At 40.3% G+C, this 18,604-nt stretch overlaps 1 protein-coding gene across 1 annotated transcript in view; it reads left to right on the plus strand.

Moving 5' to 3' along the window:
- The window catches only part of NRG3 (neuregulin 3), a 1,055,237-nt gene that overhangs the window by 806,880 nt on the left and 229,753 nt on the right, over positions 1-18,604 (plus strand). The window contains exon 3 of the mRNA XM_029245782.1: positions 11,902-11,975. Coding sequence (XP_029101615.1) covers positions 11,902-11,975 — 74 coding nt within the window. The remainder of the gene's footprint in view (positions 1-11,901; positions 11,976-18,604) is intronic.

Raw genomic sequence — 18,604 nt, forward strand, 5'->3', positions numbered from 1 at the left:
AACACAATCTGAACAGTCACAAACGACGCGGGGCAGAGAAATAAATACGATCTCTAGTGTTGGTTTAATTTGTCCAATCCAAGTTCTAACACATACTTTCCATGTGTCCTGGGACACAGAAGTTAATTTCCCTAAAACTTCAATCTCCTCATCTATAAAAGAGTGTTAACCCCATCTCCTTTTTATCAGTTTCATGAGGATTACTTTGTCTGACCTTTGTAAATCTCTCAGCACTGTGCTTTGAGCAGAGGAAGTCTTCAAGGAGCCCAGATTGCTCATCTATTACACTACAAGATGTAGAAGTGCTTTCTGATACACTTTCTCCTCAATTTATTCCTAGGTAAAACACATATAGGAATATCAGATGCATCACCCATAACTTGATTAACTGAATCTCTCTCTCTCTCTTTTTTTAGAACATAATCATATTTTATCGATTTCAAGTCACCGCTCACCTACTGAGTTTCTATTTCAACTTACCAAACACTCCAGTTAAATAACATTCCTTTGAATTCTATTTTGAATTTGCTGACTATGGACGGTTACTTAATTTTTGTCAACCTACCTGTACCAGATTGCATATTCCTTCGTTTTAATTAAAGGTCAAGAATCTTACCCATGTCACCATTAGGAAGAATATCCCCCCTCCTCTGTCTTCTCTAGCTTACCCATCCTTACCCATGCCATTGTGTTATTTTCCCACTTTCCATATGACATTCAGCTTTAGAACATATTTCACTATCTGATCTTGTCCAAGCTAGGGACATTGATATCGCCACCTCTTCCTGACCTTGCTTGGTTACCAGAACTCTAGCCAGTTGTACTGTGCTGACTGATCTCCAACAAAACATATGCTTTCGCTGGAATGACTAAAACATTCGGCATCAGAGATAGCATGTAGATTTAGGAATTTCTTTTCTTTTTAAGAGGAAATGTGAACTAGCAGAAAGAGCACTGGATGATGCTCTGTGCTCTGCCTATTCATTTCTTAACCCCCAACCCAACCCCTGGCAACCAGTGTTTTTTTTTTTTTGCGGTACGCGGGCCTCTCACTGTTGTGGCCTCTCCCGTTGCGGAGCACAGGCTCCGGACGCGCAGGCTCAGCGGCCATGGCTCACGGGCCCAGCCGCTCCCCGGCATGTGGGATCTTCCCGGACCGGGGCACGACCCGGCCGATGCAGGGTCTGCCGGCCCCTGCATCGGCCGGCAGACTCTCAACCACTGCGCCATCAAGGAAGCCCTGAATCGTTTTTAAAATTAAATGATTTGCTCTACTTACATGTCTTCATCATCTAAGTGTATATATTTTTTAAATAAAAAATACAAATGTGCTTATAATGAAAAGCCACCAGCCTTGATCTTATCCTTTTGCACTAATTTCCCATGCCCGATTCCCCCAACATGCACCCCTCCCCAAACACTTGGATGTGCTTCGTAAACCATTTTCATTTGGTATTTTCCTGCTTGTTAACTTCATATCTCTAAATAACATATTAAGCCTCTGTTTCTTTATCTACTTTAGTTATGATACATTGACTTTCCATAATCATGGGAATTTAAGTCACTTACACAACCCCCCACTTCTACTCCCTCCTCCCTACGTGGTTCTATCACTACGCTCAGTTCTCAAAGTTAGACTTAATGACACATTTCAGTAAGTAGAATAATATGGTTAAGAAATGGGGCTTTTTTGTGCAAAACTGAGGTTGATCTAGTTACATATTTCCCTGGTTTCCTCCTAACAGATTTTCAAACTTACAGTAACAATTATATTAGACTGAGCATCCATTTAAACTTACAAGCCTGTGCCATTTTTTTTTTTTTCAAGGCAAGACCCCACTTTCATCTCAGTCTGAGTTGCATGAGGCTTTTAATATGAAATCACTTTCCATTCAGTCCAAAGCTTCCTTGTTGCTGATGAATGTCATACATAATGAAAGATTATATCCATTTATCCTCAGCAGTAAATCATTTATCACACAAAGGAGATATGGTATTGTAATTCGGATCAAAGCTGCCCACTTCCTTTAGCCGGCAGAAACGCTGCACCGTTAGTGGATTGTACAATATCCTGGGAGAAACAGGGGAAATTATGCTGTTGAATGAGGGTTCAGCAAACTCTAGGGGTTTCTAAAATGGCTTTTAAAAAAATCATGTTTCACGTAGAATTTCTATGATCCAGGCATGTGAGCTGTAAGAGTCTTTTTTTTTTTTTTTTTTTGCTTTCTTCACTTAATTAAATCTGAAAGCTGTGGGACTTTTTGCAGCTTGCTCTGTGATGTCTGCAAACAGATTTGTGAATGACATTGTGTGGGTATTTTGCCCCCTTTCTTAGAGAGGCAATAATTAGTACCACTTCTTTCTGAAGCATGCTGTGAGTAGTTTTATCAGTTCTTTTGCTAATGAGCTCCTTCTCTGCTTTATAATGCCAATCCTAAAGATGCCTTTTAAATAAGATGTATGTCTCAGATTTCTTTTCTTTTCACTCTTCCTTATCAAGCTGTGTATGGCTTTGCTTCAGGAATCACCCACACTACCCAGGCAAGGAACAAGGCTGGTCTGTTTGATCTCTTGTTGATATCATGCTCTCTCACTGTCTCCGTCTGAGAGCAGTGAATTCCAGAAAGGACATCACAGTCCTCCAGAGGAGCCTCTTCTTATGTTGTGTCTTTGATTTTAGGTTATCGTTGCCCTGTATTCCACATCTGTGTTCACTGCTTTTCAAATTCGACAGCATGTGAGTGCCTCAGTATGGAAATGATCCTAAGTAAAGTGAGCTGCAGAATGAAGGAGGGAGAATGGGCCCTCTTTCTTCCTTTGGTATTACTTGGGCTCCTGGCCAGGATGCTCTTACAGTTTATTCAGAATGTATGCAAAATAGTAGCTAGTGATTCACACGATCAAGTCACAAATCTGCACCTAACGTTTACAAACAACATTACTTCATCTGATCTTCACCACATTCTGGAAGTAGCCTTTCAGTGCTTTGCCCATTTAAGAGCTAGCTATTGAAATTCCTATTCTCCTCCTCCAGGCTCTGTGAGCTCATTATGTCCCTTGCATGGTTGATAGAAATAAATATAACGTGCCCAGGCTCCTTATCCTTAAAACAAGTGATTGCTAAATTTATCAGAACAAGATATAGTCATAGCAAAAATATTATACATTAACTTTAATCTAGATGTCCCTATTGATGGTTCTTACTTCTCTGACTATTCAGATGCTTTTACTCTCATGTGGGTACAGTTGCCGGGTCTAGGGAATAAAATACAGGACACCCACTTAAATTTAAATGCCAGATAAATAATGAATACATTTTTAGTATAAGTATGTCCCACATACTTATGGGACATAAGTGGGACACACTGATGTAAAAAATATATGTTTATTTGAAATTCAGATTTAACTGGGTGTTCTGTATTTTATCTGGAAACCCCAAATACGGGAGAATCCAAATTCTGGTCTTTGCTACTGTATAGCTATGTTACCCAGCTTAGTAATGGTTATGGACTGAATTGTGTCTTCTGAAAACTCGTATGTTCAAGAGTTAAATTCCAGTGTGATTGTATCTGGAGATAGGGTCTTTTAGAGATAATGAAGGTTAAATGCGACCATACAGGTGGAGTCCTATTCTGATAGGATTGGTGGCCTTAGAAGAAGTGACAGAGAGAGATTGAAGAGGGAGAGTCAGATCAATCTCTCTCTCTCCACCATGTGAGGTAACAGAAAGCAGCCATCTGCAACCCAAGGGGAGAGCCCTCACCAGACGCATACCTTGCTGGCACCTTGATCTTGGACCCCTAGTCTCCAGAACTGTGGGAAAATAATTTTCTGTTGTTTAAACCACCCAGTCTATGATATGTTTTTATGGCAGCCCAAGTTGACTAAAATGGCAAGTTTAGCATGTTTTCCTCTGGCTCAGTTTTACATTTCTTGCTGAACTGTGAGCTGGAAAAGACGGTTGTCACTTTTCTTCCACTGACTAGTCTCAACATGTGAGTCAATTACACTTCTAATTTCAAGAAAGTAGAGAGAGAAAAGTGAAGGAATCTGCTAATAGTTGAACCTTAAGCCTCAGAGAAATTCTGTGATTGGCTAATCTCACAATCTTAGTGACATCTTAAGTGAAAATAATAAAGAGGGATCATAGGGAGTAGATGGGACAATAAATCCTGGCCCATTGTTGGCTGGGAACTATCAAAGGCAGTCATGGGAACTTTGAATTAACTAAAGAAGTGGGCAGAGAGAGCATGACTGTCCTCTGACTTTAATGTTAGAACCTTAATTATCTGCCTAAATTTTCTGATTATTAAACATATTTATAAGCATTGGGGGCAATGTGTGTCTATGTCTGTGTGTGTGCAATGTGCACAGAGCACACACTAAATCAAGGCTCATAACCCCACTTAGAGATGAGCACCTGAGACCTTAGAGAGGTCAGTCACTGACGTCTGTCATACCTCTAAGTGGCAGAATTAGGGGTCGTTCTGCATCCATAGGACATACCTTTTCCACCATAACAGGCCACCTCCCTTGAAAACTAGAATCTCATGTTCGTCGTGTTAGAATTTATGTATACTAGGAAATTAATAACATAACATTTTCTCAATTTGAATTTATAAAGCAAAATTCCATCTGTCCTCCACTTGTCATTATTACTCCCTAACCCTTTTGCTCTTGATAAAGACAATGATTATTTTACTACCTCTAATGTGATATTGAAATTAGTCTTCCTGCAAGAAGGCCAATAGATTACTTCTTAATTTACCTTCTTAGCCTAAAAAGGGATTCTTTTTTCTTTTAGATGCAGTAAAAATCAAAGCTAAGTTAGATAGAATGGCTTTTTCAGCCCACATAGCTGATTTGGATACTATTGCTGTGCATTCTAAGCCGTGTAGTACCTTCACGTCATGTTATGTGTTTTAATTTTGTTAATGAAGTAGTAGGGCTGAGTGAGGCTCTTGAAATTTCTATAAAGGCCAAGATATTTATTCAGACTGACATGAGAACTCCTTAGCCACTGATTGTTCAAAAGTGCATGTACCATATATGGGAGTAAGAGGACGATGTAAACAGGTTCTGTCCCTCTGGTACTAAAATTGACCAATGAAGTGTATGGGTGACTGCTGGACCAGGAACCTAATGTTTACACATGGTTGAGAGGAACTTGCAGTTGAGGAAACACATGTTTCTTATATTTTTTTTATGTCTCAGACTTGAAATCATCCTTTTCCTTTTCATCTTTAGGGCTCAAATATTAACTGAATGCAGCACACCTCCTGAATTTGAGCAGATGCTTTAAAATTCACTTCTGAAATCATATCAGTCTCATGATGAAGTAATTGGCCTCCATCTACTTTTGAATTCAAACTTTGCTAAAGGGAAATTTTAAAAATTATTACATTTTCTGAAAATTGCAGGTATAACTTCATTAGCAAGAATAATCATGGTTGTAAGCTGAGTGACATGAGCAACAGTTGCCTCAGCCATGGATTTTGTGATATATTTGAAAGCTGTTGATAACACATTGGAGGACCCTCATGGGTTTGAAGGCGGTTGTTGCTCTGCAGTTTAAAATAATCTGATTCTAAATTCTTCCATCTGTAGTTCAAAGGATTTTAGAAACACTGTACCTACAGCCAGGCTATAGGTAAATTTAATTCCAGTTGATTAACTTAAAGATCTTGCTGTCTTAATTAGTGCTCCTTTTAAATAAGACCACTTAATTAAGTTCTAAATTCAGCTAAAGAAAACTTACACCTTAATCAGTGTCACAGTATTCTCCATAGCGAAACCTAGATCTCAGTTTCAGCAGTGAGTGGCAGGGAAGGGAATTTGTTCTAACACCATTAATAATTTTTGAGCCTATAACTCTAGGCTGCAGATCCTTAGCTAGAAAAGTTTCTGGTCCCCCCAGCACACATTTGCATTCAGATAGAGACCTGGTTTGGGATTCTGGCTCCAGAACCCCCCATCTCTTCCATGCTGGGCAATTCATTTACCTTACTGAAACTGTATCTTCTGTTTTTGTTTGTTTGTTTTGTTTCTGGTTTATTTTCTTTCTTTTTCTTTTTTTATTAAACTGAGGACAGTCCACAGTCAAGAAATGTCATTCTTTAAGAGTGGTACTCCTAAAGATCCATAGTTAGTGAAAACCCCTTAAATTAACACAAAGCGTAGGACATTTGCCTTTAAATCAGTGACCAGCCTCTGTGACATGGTTTGCTTAACAACATTTTGAAATTGGATAATAACTTACAAATCTAGGTCTTTAATTCTTACCGTAAATTATGGCTTCAGTTCATGATATTTGGACCATATTTTTTAAATACTAATCTTAGGAAAGATACCTGGGTGAACGATGATTTATGTATTTACTGAATTTCCATGAAGAATGTCAGAAAGTGCCACAGATCAAGCAAGGACTTTAAAGTCAACTCCAGCTGAGTTTGTACCTAGTTCAAGTACTCACTGGCTGTGTGATTTTGGAACAAGATGCTTAACCTTTCTGAACCTCTGTTTCCTCACTTGAAAAGCTGGGATGATGATTCCAAATTCAAAGAATATTTTTAAAAAACTAACACTTGTTGAGAGCTTACCATGAACAACAGGTGTTATTTATTCCTAATAATAATTCTAGGAGGGAGCTACTATTATTATCTCCAAGTCACAGATGAAGAAAAGGAGGCAGAGGAAGGCTAAGCAGCTAGTAAATAGCCGATCCTGGATTTAAAACCAGGCTGTTCTCCAAACCACCCTGCCTCTAAAATGTAAAGTTTAAATGCCTGATGATTTTTCCATTTTTCCCAACCAAGGGCTGACATTGAGGCTGAGGAGAATTGGCAGGAGATAATTGCCAAACTGGAGGGATTGTTCTTTTATCAAATCAGCATTTAATAGGCCCCTTAAAATTGGCAGACTTGTATATCACTGACAAAGTGTCTACTTTCCTGTAACACCAAAGAGTAACTACCATTTTTTGGTCTATGAGTGAAAGTTGGTACAGTCAGGAAACAAACCATACAGTTTGCCACCATTTCTCTTGTGAAGTTAATTGATTTCTGCTAGTTTGAATTTTATGTCTAAAATCAAGTTTCCAAGAAGGAAGTGTGTATACTTTCTCTAAAATGTATGCAGAGACCAGGCCCTACACCAGGATTGAAGCAAACATTTGAACATTTTTCTAACCTCCATATATTTCTCTCTGTAAATTATGTAAAATGCATCTCTGCAAATACGTGAGGTAGAAGGTCCCTAAACATAAGAATGGCCAAAATTCATGTATGTAATATCAACCACGCGTGCTTGTTCATTTTTTCTCCTTCCTGGTATCATTCCCATTTTGTTCGGGTTTAAAGTGGGGAACAGGGATATTAAAAGGTTTGCATAAAGTATATCCATTGCAAATACTAAGTGAAGAAGTGAGGCTATAAACTCAACACTGTTAATCATTCTGATATAGTTGAGGAAGAAGTGATAAGAGACATTGTGTTGGCTGAGCATCCATGTAGTTAACAGAGACTGACAGTGAAGACAGAGTAGCAATGGAGAAGAAGGAGGGGGAGCGATGATCACATCTTCCAGTAATGAGTAAATGACCAGGGAATCAACAGATGAGGATTGAGAGGATGGATAGTATAGTTCCCCCAATGGGACAGTTTTTGTGGTATTTGTTTTTCTTTTGTTTTGCTTTGCTTTGCATTGCTCTCCTAACAGGAGGAAGCAGGAGAAATGGAAGAATAATCTGAAAATGTAGGGAGGCTGTTGGTGAGAAGTGAGAGTTCTTTCATGTTCACTCAAAGTCATTAATATTAGCTCTCATTTGTTGCTATTCATAAAATGAGTTCAGAGAAATAAATTGGCATGTGAGTATTGTAAGAGAAGAGATGGGCATGGTCTGAAGTTAGTAGTGTGGGCTGATGACCATGGGAGCCACTTTTAGCTGGCCAAAGGATGCCCATTTCTGTGGGAACGTCAGCAAATGAGCTGACCATTTAAAAAGTCTCTTCCTTGGGCTTCCCTGGTGGCGCAGTGGTTGAGAGTCCGCCTGCCGATGCAGGGGACATGGGTTCGTGCCCCGGTCCGGGAAGATCCCACATGCCGCGGAGCGGCTGGGCCCGTGAGCCATGGCCGCTGAGCCTGTGCGTCCGGAGCCTGTGCTCCGCAATGGGAGAGGCCACAACAGTGAGAGGCCCACGTACCGCAAAAGAAAAAAAGTGTCTTCCTTGGGGGTCCTCTACATCCAGGCTGAGTGCTAGGTTCACTGCTTCTGCTTTAACACACTAGACAAATCAAGTATTAGCTTCTAGCTGACAGTCATGCATTTTGTATTTTCTTATCTTTGCCAGTATTATTTTCTTTTCTTTTGCCCAAGAATTGCCTTTTAAAACTTTTCTCTAAAACTGGGCTTTTCTTCAGGGATGATGTAAAAGGGGAAAACATGAATAGAAAGGGTGGCTTGTTATTTTAGGTACAGCTGAACAAGTGGGAGGGGCATGAGGGCCAAATCAGAAGGATGTAAGGAGTAGAAAAAGTGAGGTCTGCATTTGAAACTATAGAGCTGGCCCTATCCGTGTGGAAAGGGAGGGACCTGGTTCGTGATTTGGCCCTGAGGCTCGCCAAGAGAGATACTTTGCTGACACTTAAACTGGGCTCAGAATCTCCAATTTCTGACCCCACTTCATTGCCAGGAGCCAGTTTCCCTTGTTCAGGGTTACCACACCACGGTTCTCTCTTCAACCCCTCATCCGCCCTACCCTGCTTTGGACATTGTCTCCTCAATGATGCCCTTCCCCACTGCCTTTTAAATTTGTAAATAAACAAAACACACAACACAATCAAGAACTTACTGATTTCTGAAGTGACAAGTCCTTCATCTCAGAGTAGGTGAACACACAGAATTTAAGACTAATTTTTTTTTTCAAAATAAAATTCTTAGCTCTTGCTGACTGAGTTGACTTTGTGGTTGTTCTGCTGTCGATAACGCTTCTCCCATTTTCGTTACCCAACTCTTTATAAACCGTGGCTGTCTTTTCTATTCTAATCCTATTCTTTGGCCATCTAGTTGTAGAAGCAAAACTTACCTGTTAAGACCACCAGGGAACACTGATATTTTTAATAAAATTTCTGTGATGCAAGCCTTCTCAGGGATAAATAAATTCAGAGAACAGGCAGTGGATGAATTCAGTGGAGCTTTGAAGCAATGCAGAGTAGAAAAATAATAGAGTATTTAACCTGGTTAACGCAAGATTTGTGCTTTTTTTTTTTCCAAACGTGTATTTACCCTTAAAGATTACACATGTACTTGTAAAATTTTACTAATTCTGTCATGCTTTATTAAGATGAACAAACAGAAAGAACTTTCTGTTATATGAACTTCTCTTGTTCATATACCTGTATCTCTCAGAAAACAAAAAAATCTTAACGAACAGTCTCAAAATCCCCCCACAGCTAACAAAAACCAAAACAGACATGCAATGATATTTCTCAAAAGATGTGCTGTTTATCACACTGTCAGAAGGTCTGCCAAACCCAATCTGTTCAACAGAAGTGCATCTTAGACATTTTTTTCTTTTCCTTTATGTCCTTAACAGTGTCATAAATTCAATCCACCTCATTGGCTTTACCTGCTGGCCACATTTTGTCTTCAAATTTGCGATGGATTTGAACTTATCAAGGTGACGTGTGATTTTTAAGTGGAAATTTTAATTTGTCATCCTGAAAATCCAGCACCAATTAGCAGGGACGCGGCCACCTTAACAAAGGAGCAGGGCTTTGCTGCATAGCCAGTCACAGCCCTCGGCAGGTTTCCTAGCCTGGGCCAGGCTGCTCCAACATCATCACACTTTTTTATCTTCATACCAGCACACAGGTGTGAAGGCAGTATGAAGGAACACACTGTGCAATTTTCCTGATACTCCATGAGGCCTGAACACTTCAGAGTGGGCTCAAAGTCATGGAAAATCAGTTGAAGACTAGAAAAATTTCAAACATCTTCCCTTATTTTCTTCTCCACACACAAACGGAATAATGCATTTTAAGTGATAAAAAAACCCTTAAAAAGCAAAGCAAAACAAAAGCACTTCCCCTTAAAAGCAGCTATCTCCCTAGGATACCACTTTCATATTAAATGAAGATACAAAGACTGAAGTGTGCTTAAAATCCCCCACATATGTTGGAAATAAAAACCTCAGGAGTAAATAAATGCATGTTACAGCACCCACCCAGCACCTAAGTCATCATTACAAGAAAATGAAAACCCAAACACTGTGGTTCAGGTAATTTTGAATAAAGGCCAACTAACAATGTTAGGGCAGCTTTCAGAGAACAGGAATTTACTTCTTCATCACAAATGTGCTTCAGTCTTAAGTATTTTCTGACTTTGTACCATTATCGAACCAGTGATATGCCTGCTTTATTTCAAGTGCAATAAATGAATTTTTAAAAAGGTTCTGAAAAAATGTGTCTGCTTAAGCATGTTCTCTCAATAGCCTGTTGGGTATTTGGGGTGTCCATATGTCAGAAGTCTTTGTTCTCAATCTATAGGGAAAATTGCCAAATACACTCCAGCGTTCCAGGCTTAAAAAGGTGCTAAAGAGAGCCTGCCCCATTACCTGCATTCCAGTTCAGCTCACAATGAAAGGTAGAAAAATTACCTACGTGCCTTTCACTGTGACTGCTCCAGTTGCAATAGACTTTATCTAATAAAGTGTTTATTACACTCAGAAAACAAAGCATATTCTGAAGAAAGAATCCACGGCTCCCATCTCTGACAGAATGATCTCTTTGAATTCTTTTGTTGATTTTGTCGATTTCTAACAACCAGAGGATTGTTTTTTAAATCTGATTTTTACGCCAGCAGCACAATTTCCTCCTCAGTAAGTAGGACAGATTCATCCCACAAGCAACAATGGATGTGTTCCTGCTTAACTTGAGCATGAGAGATTAAGCTTCAAGCAGATATACTAAATGCCACCTCCCTGCTTACAGAGACTGCTCAGAGGCAGGCGTGTGGAGCCTCAGCTGTATTTTGTTCCTTGAACTGCCAGCTCATGAGCTGAGGCTGTCCGAGGCGGCCAAGCAGCCTTGGTTGAGCGAGCTGTGAGAAGACTGTGGACTGGCAGGGCTGAAGCGATATGCCCCATTGCAGGGGCTTTCAGGCAAATTCCCTGCCTCCAAATTGCACCCACCTTAGGAAAGTTGCCTTGTACAATGCCTCGCAGAAAGTACGCACTTTGCACCTGTTTGCTGAATATAAAAGAGAAAAATGAGGAGAGAAAAATGTGAGTTTAAAGAAAATGCACAGAGGCCTTGCACATAGAGATAGATGCCTTTCAGATCTTGCCAGATCTGAAATAAATGCTGCTATTTCTGACCCAGCAGTTAGGTGGCACTGACTGGAAGAATTGCTAAGTTAAAAAGGTAAAATTAGCAAATGAACAAACTAGTAAAACACAAGGAAAATAAACAGCCCAGATCTACTGATAATATTTGATCAATCACGTTAGAAAATGATTTTTGGTTAGGAAAATAACACTTGCAATGTGATGCTTTCTGAAGGGGTATTTGCAGTCTTTTAGAGACCAGTGTGTTGCATAAAGAATCCTGCAGAATTATGAGGGTAACCATTATTCGTACTGCTATGAGGGGCATCTTAAATTGCTACTAAGTTTGCTCATTAGATATTACCTATAAAACTATAAAAGCAAAGTGGTGCTGTTTTTTTACACAGACATGACTAAAATTCACCTACTATCAATGTTAGAAACAGACTGAACCAAGCCACACAAAAGCATGAATGTACTGTTCTCACGGTGATATAATTGGTGGCTACTTTGCTTGTTGAAATCTTGAACCATTCACAAACACATGCATATGTTTGTTGTTTACCCCTTTTCTCAGGTGCAAAGAAGGCTACCAAGGAGTCCGTTGTGATCAATTTCTGCCGAAAACTGATTCCATCTTATCGGATCCAAGTAGGTCAAGCGTTTTTCTTCTGTCTCTAACACAATATACAACTCTGAGCCACAGTTGCGAACTCACTGACGGCTGTATCTCAGTTTTGTGTCTCTGAGTGCTGCCAAGGGTGGGAGCTCAGGACAGACACTCACATTCAAAGTTTGTTCAGAACTGTCTCTGTCCAGGTGTAGGTCTTCTCCAGGGATGGGGTCTGATTTCCAGATTCATCTCTACCACAGCCCTCTGCTGGGAACTGCAGCAAGTCCTGCTCCCTTAGCTTTCAGACTCCCCCACTATCACTCCATTATGAAAGCAAGAATATAGAAACATAAAAGACCTTATCTTTTATCCAAAAGAGTATTATGAGAACTATAGTATCGTATTGCTTCTTACCCACTGGTTGGTAATTTGTGAAAATATTAAACCTATTAACCTTTACCTTCCTAAAGTAAGGAAATACACATAAAAAATTATATAAGAAGTTTTCAAACCAACTGTGAAAACCTCATTTTTAGCAGCACTCTTCGAGTATCGGCGATTACTGTACCAATGACAAATTATTTGGTTTTCCATTCATGAAAGAAGACAATTTGCCACTACAAAATATTGCCACTCATTAGTTTCTGTCTCTATACAGAGTAAAAAGTAACGTTCTATATGAATATGCCCAATTCTGGTCAAATGTGAAATTTTTACTTTATCTGTAAATAATCAGCTCTTTCAATGACTGCTACAATTGAATTGCCACTAAGGAAAAGGGGACTTTTATTGAATCAGAAGTTTAGTTCAGTGAAGATAATGACAGACATTTCCAAATCGTAAAGGCAATATTTTGGTTCTCTGAATACCAAACATGCATAGCATAAACTTTATCATGCATTGACAACAGCCAGAGGTCGCCCTGTCTGTGAATGTGCACATCGCTGCATAATGACCATGTTTAGCCATCCTTCAACACCTTTTCAAAATGCACATTTCCATTTCCCCCTTGAATTTTTAGGTATGTTTCCTCGGGTAAATGTAATATTTTTTTAAAAGGAAATTTTTGTTTAATTCAGTTTGCTTGTGTTTTATCTTGTCAAGGCAAGCTGCCACTGTACAGCGTTCACTCCTCTTTTTTTTTGCAAATTTAGCTCTCCTAGAGAAAGGTGGTTATTGCCTAAAAGCCAGCAACCAAGCTAGCCATGATCTGTGTTCTCTGAAATGTGAGGCTCTGGTCTATAGGAGTTTCCCAGGTAGGGGGCAGTTACTAGAATGTGTTGAATCTTTCCTATCTTGTGATTTTTGCCACTTGCTAAGCTGATGTCTAAAAGGTATGGTTGTGGCTAGAGACGTATAATTTGGAATACTAGAAATCTTACAAAGAAGAGTGGGTTTGCTGATTTCTTTCTTTCTCTTTTTATTCACTTTGATGTATTATACTTAGCTTCCCTCTTTTTTTTTTTCTTCCCTTCTTTCTTTCTCTTTCCTTCCCTTTTATTGTCCCCTTTCCTTTTCTTCTCTTTATTATTTTCTTGCATCCCTTTATGCTTCCTCCCTTCCCCTCCCTCCCTCCCTTTCTTTCTTCCTTCCTTCCTTTCTCTCTCTTTTCCTATATAGCTGTGGAATATCTGTCCAGTACGGGTACTGGGACAGGGCTTGCATATGGTACAGAATGGGTAAAATAATCTTTCTTTACGCAGTCTAATCAAACCTTTGCCATTCAGTTGAATATGATAGTCCATCACTGCAAAAGCTGAGAATGGGGCCACTATAAGGACTGTGTGCTTCTCAAAGAAAAATGATCCCATGATCAGAGTCACCAACCCTGAAAACCTTGGTCTCACATACACAAAAATATTTAGTTCAACAATACTTAACAATGGTGAAAAAATAGACACATTCTGAAAAACAAGATTATGTTTAAGTAGAACATTATATGGCACATCGATCATGTTCCAGTAAATTATTAAAATAAGAGCTGTATGAAATAGTCCTATTAAGTGAAACAGCAAGTTAGAAAATTATTTTCATGTAAGATTGCAATAAGAACTTTCTTTGGTCCAAAGGTGGAAAAAAACAAACACTAAAATGCTAAAAGGGAACTTTAAGTATTGGGGTTATAGAAGTATATGAAAATTTTTCCTTTTTATCCTGTTTTCTGTAAAATGACATATCATCATGTGAATCAAAATGCCAGGATGCCTTGTGTTGGGCCTCACTACACAGGCCTGCAAGCCCTGTGCTTGCCCAGCTTCAACACCAAAGAGCGAGCCCAGAGTCAGCAAGAGACAGCAGTGGTTTAATGGATGAGGACGCTTACATGTCTGAAGCAAGGTCCTGGAGCAGGACCTCACCATCTGTGGCAGATGGCGGGCAGAACATGGTGGCGGGCTTTGCTGGGGTCGGGGGCAGGGCCACCAGTTATAGGGGGAATTAACATCAGGTCGGCTCATTGGTTACCAGGGAAACCAGCAGAGGGACAGCCTGCTTCTCACTGCCCCTTTGATAAGCTATCAGAGTGGAGATGTTCTGATCTAAAGCTAGGACAGTCATTAACTGGAGCCTGGGGCAAGTATGTAAGAACGTCAGTCAGGTGAGTAGGGTGTAGGTGAAGCAGACACTAGTCTAGTCGAGCAGGGGATGTCCAGAGAACAGCCGTCTTGAGTGTCCTGACCATACACCTTGAAATTGAAAAAAACAAAACAAAACAAAACATTGAGAAACCTATGGATGAGTCCCTGTGACACAGTTTAAATGGGAAAAGCATTTATTTCCCATTCATCTATGCATGCATCTATTTACTTATGCAATCATTAATTCCTTCCCCAAATATTTTCTGAGCACCCACCAAGGGCCATCTATAATTGGTCAGATTCTCTCAGTACAGAAGTGTACAAACAGGATTTAAGCTCTAAGGCCCCCAAGGCTAGTGAGGGAGAAAAACATGTAGACACATAAGCATGGGCCTGTTTCTGGCGGAAACATTTATTCCTTTGTGATCTTGGCAGATTTATTAAGCCCCTGAGCCTCAGGCTTGTCATCTGTATACTGCCAATAATAATACCTATAGGCATCTATCACCATGATTGACAGGAGGTCAGTTCCAGGTAAACATTAGCCTACTTCCTTGCTCATTCATTGTAATCATACTAATATGTGTTCAGAGTTTACATGTGTTAGGCACTGGGCCAAAGGACTTTACTTGGATTATCTCATTAAACCCTCACAATCAAAGTCCAGCAGAGCTACTGGCAAATGACCACATTTTGTAGATGAAGAAATTAGGCCTCGGAGATATTAAATCAAGTTGCTCAAGGTCCCACAGCTAGTTAATGCTGGAGTCTAACTTCCAATCCACATGACTTTGGGACCTGAGCTCCCAACTGCAGGGCTCTTTCCTTCCTTTCCTAGGCCCCTCCTTCCTCTCGTTATTTTCAATATGATATTTATCACTCTAAATTTCATTGGCTGAAACTCAGTGACCTGCAGCAAACATTATCCTAAGGAGCAATATTTGCACAATTTTCATATCTTAATGCAGAAACTTGAGCTTCCATAGAGATGTAAATCCCTAATGAAATTTCCTTGTCAGGATTCTTGCTGAAGGATCGTTTAATTTGCTGCTCATGGTATCTTGGAATGACTCTGCTCTGGAAATAAGCATCCCTCCAACACCCTCCCTCTGCTTTTCCTCCTCTCTCCCTTTTCTTCTCTCTCTCCCTTCTTCTCTCCCCATTTTCTGATTGCATGTTCTATTTAGTGAAATCCTAAGGAACAGTGGGTAGAAGTCTCTGCTGTTTTATTCTCCCCCAGGCGATGCAGAGTTGATCAGAAATGTGTACCTTTGTCAATTAATTTATTATAATTATAATAATAATAACCTCAAGTTACATGCATTTAGGGAAGCAAAGCCAGGATGTCACTGTGAGAAACTCAATGGCTGGTAGGACCAGTGTTTGCACTGTGGCCCCAGGCTGGGTCTTCAGACCTGTTATTCCAAAAACTCACAAGCTGAACCTGTAGTCAGCTCTACTCAGGAAGACTTGTATACACATAAGAATCAAACTTATACAGTCTCTTGATGTCAGTTTTCGGAAAAGCATAATGCATTGTCAGATTACTCAAAACCTCATATGGACCCAGGGTATGGAAGCCACATTCCCATCACAAGGATGAATAAGCAGGGGTTCAGAAGAAAGACAGTGAGAGTAGCAGACTTTCATCAAGATCCAGAGGACGTGACCTTCTGTGGAGGAGCCAGGACCAGCTAATCTAGAATTCCTGAAGAGCTTATACCTGTACCCTGCTTCCTACTGCTGCCAACACATGGATAGCCACTGTGAACTTCCAGGAAGCGCCATCATCTTCTTGATGATTTCTAATGTAATTGCTTTGGAACAAATCCATTTTCCTCACAAATACAGGATCGACCTGTAGACTCCTGTTTTCTCTTATCTCCAGTACCCACCCAGGTCAGGTACCATCTCTAGCCTTAAGGCAGAGCTAGATGGAACTGAAGAACCATGAACTGGCCAAGGTTTCAGGCAGATATTGTCCTGGGTCTCCCCGCTTCAGTGCACATGCCAACCTGAGTTATCAGTAAGATCCTGATCTCATCCTTGGCCAAGGAAAGCCTGAGAGCAGCTCCAGAGAATGGATTAAGAGGAGAATCAAAGAATGGTACAGGGTGGAAAAGACACCCATCTGCAGTGCGGGTCCTTTTCCCGACACACAGCCAGTGGTAACCATTTCCGGTCCTCACTGTGCCTTCCTGTCCACATCAGCATCTAATACCCAGTATCCTCAGGGCTGGAGGGAGCTGCTAAGTCTGCAAGCCCCAAGTTTGGCACGGGGCTTATACAGCTTAAACTCTCAGTGTCATCTGCTCTTCCGCATGGGAGGATGGAGGCTAACTTCTATCTCTAGTCTATATAAACCATTAAAAGAAAATTTTCCACAGACAGTTTACTGATCTAGTAGACTTTTATTCAGCAATCCATGAATCAGGCAGCATCCAATCCAGCAGATAGAAAGGAGCTCTGAAGAACTGTATAAGATGAGAGATTCTTAAAGACCAAGGTGACCAAGAACAAGGAAGTTAAACTGGGTGTTTGCTTATTGGTTAAAGCAAGGTTACACCACTTATATGGAGCAAAGGAAACTCAGGTAACTCGTGCTGAGCAGGCAAGCGCTGGTTGGTTAAGCTAAGCCTTTCTTTTCTGGGAGAGCCAAGCATAGAAACTTAGTTAAGTTTTTGTTTGCTGATATGAGACTTAGCATGAGTGACTCCATCTTGGTTTTAACCTGGTAACTTTAACAGTACTGTCTTACATTCATACTTTGGTTTCTTTGGATCTTAGAAATCAGGCTGCGCTCTCAGAGTGCCCTGTAAGATGCCAGCAGCCTGTCAGGATACGATTCAGATGAAGACTAGCAAAAAATATGATAGGAGTTTTTAGACTCTCCATCACTCCAAACTGGGCTTGTGTACCCCATCTTCTCAGGAATAATCACTTTGCAGATCCAAAAAGTAAATTTGCTGTGACATGTGGTTCTAGCCACAGAGGGAGCACCAGGCAGTGAACCAGTTCACAGAGCCCTCTTCAGAATGGTTTGCAGGGACAACTAACTCATCAGGTCTGAGCACTATTGGTCTCCTTCCCTGTGTACCAGGAAACAGATTGGGTCATCACTTACCCAGTGCCCAAACAAGTCAGCCCAGGGCAGAGTGGTGGTGCTTTGCCATGCATGGCACAGTGAGGGAGAGGGGAACTTGGGAGAGCCTCCAAGAGCCAATGTGGGGCCTGGGAGCCCAAGCAGGAGTTGGCTAAACAGTTGCAGAGGTTTCCTTGAAGGGTATCAGTGGGGAGTTTCCCAAAGAGACCCATGTTCCACCCTTTTGCCTTTCCCGATTTCATGGAGTATATGGAAAAGTGTGCAGTGTGACAACTACTAGATGGAAGGGTATAAGAAAAGGTCCTCTGAATCAGGAGTTAAGAGATCTTGATTCTAATGCTGTGACCACTTGCTCTTAGCAGTGTAGCCTTGGGTGAATCACAGTGCAATTGAGCCTCAGTTTCTTTATCTGTAGAAGACTCCTCCAGGCACCCTGGTTAAAAGAAGAAAACAGCCCTCAGTACCGAGCAGGCTGTCCCTGCAAGCCATTCAATTTGACCCTGCAAGGGTCAAATGCACAGCTGAAATAATCTTTTTATTCATTCATTCACTTATCCCCTAAGTAATTAAGCACATATAAAGTACACCATGCTGTGGATTCAAACAGTAGTAATTAAGGATCCTACCATCAATAAACTTATAGTCTGGAAAACTGCATTTATTTAAATTGAATTATAGGCTCCAAAGAATGTGCTGTCTGTAAGACATTAAAGTGTTTTTTTTTCATTCACTCATTCAACTCTTACTAATAGTTTGACATGGGACAGGTTGCTTAACCTTGATGGGTCCTGGTTTTCTTCTTTATAAAATAAAATATTAATTGTCCCTATTGCAGACAGCTATTGTTGGATTAAGTAAAATCTATTCAGAGTAGCTTGCGCTTGACACATGGTGAAAACTCAATAAAAGTTATCTAGTATTATCATTATTTTTTATCTTAACTGTTATTATTGCCTTTATAACTACATGGTATTGCTGCATGAGACAT

Source organism: Monodon monoceros, unplaced genomic scaffold (assembly GCF_005190385.1).
Source record: "Monodon monoceros isolate NGI ecotype Baffin Bay Population unplaced genomic scaffold, NGI_Narwhal_1 Super_Scaffold_4, whole genome shotgun sequence".
NCBI classification, from domain to species: domain Eukaryota; kingdom Metazoa; phylum Chordata; class Mammalia; order Artiodactyla; family Monodontidae; genus Monodon; species Monodon monoceros.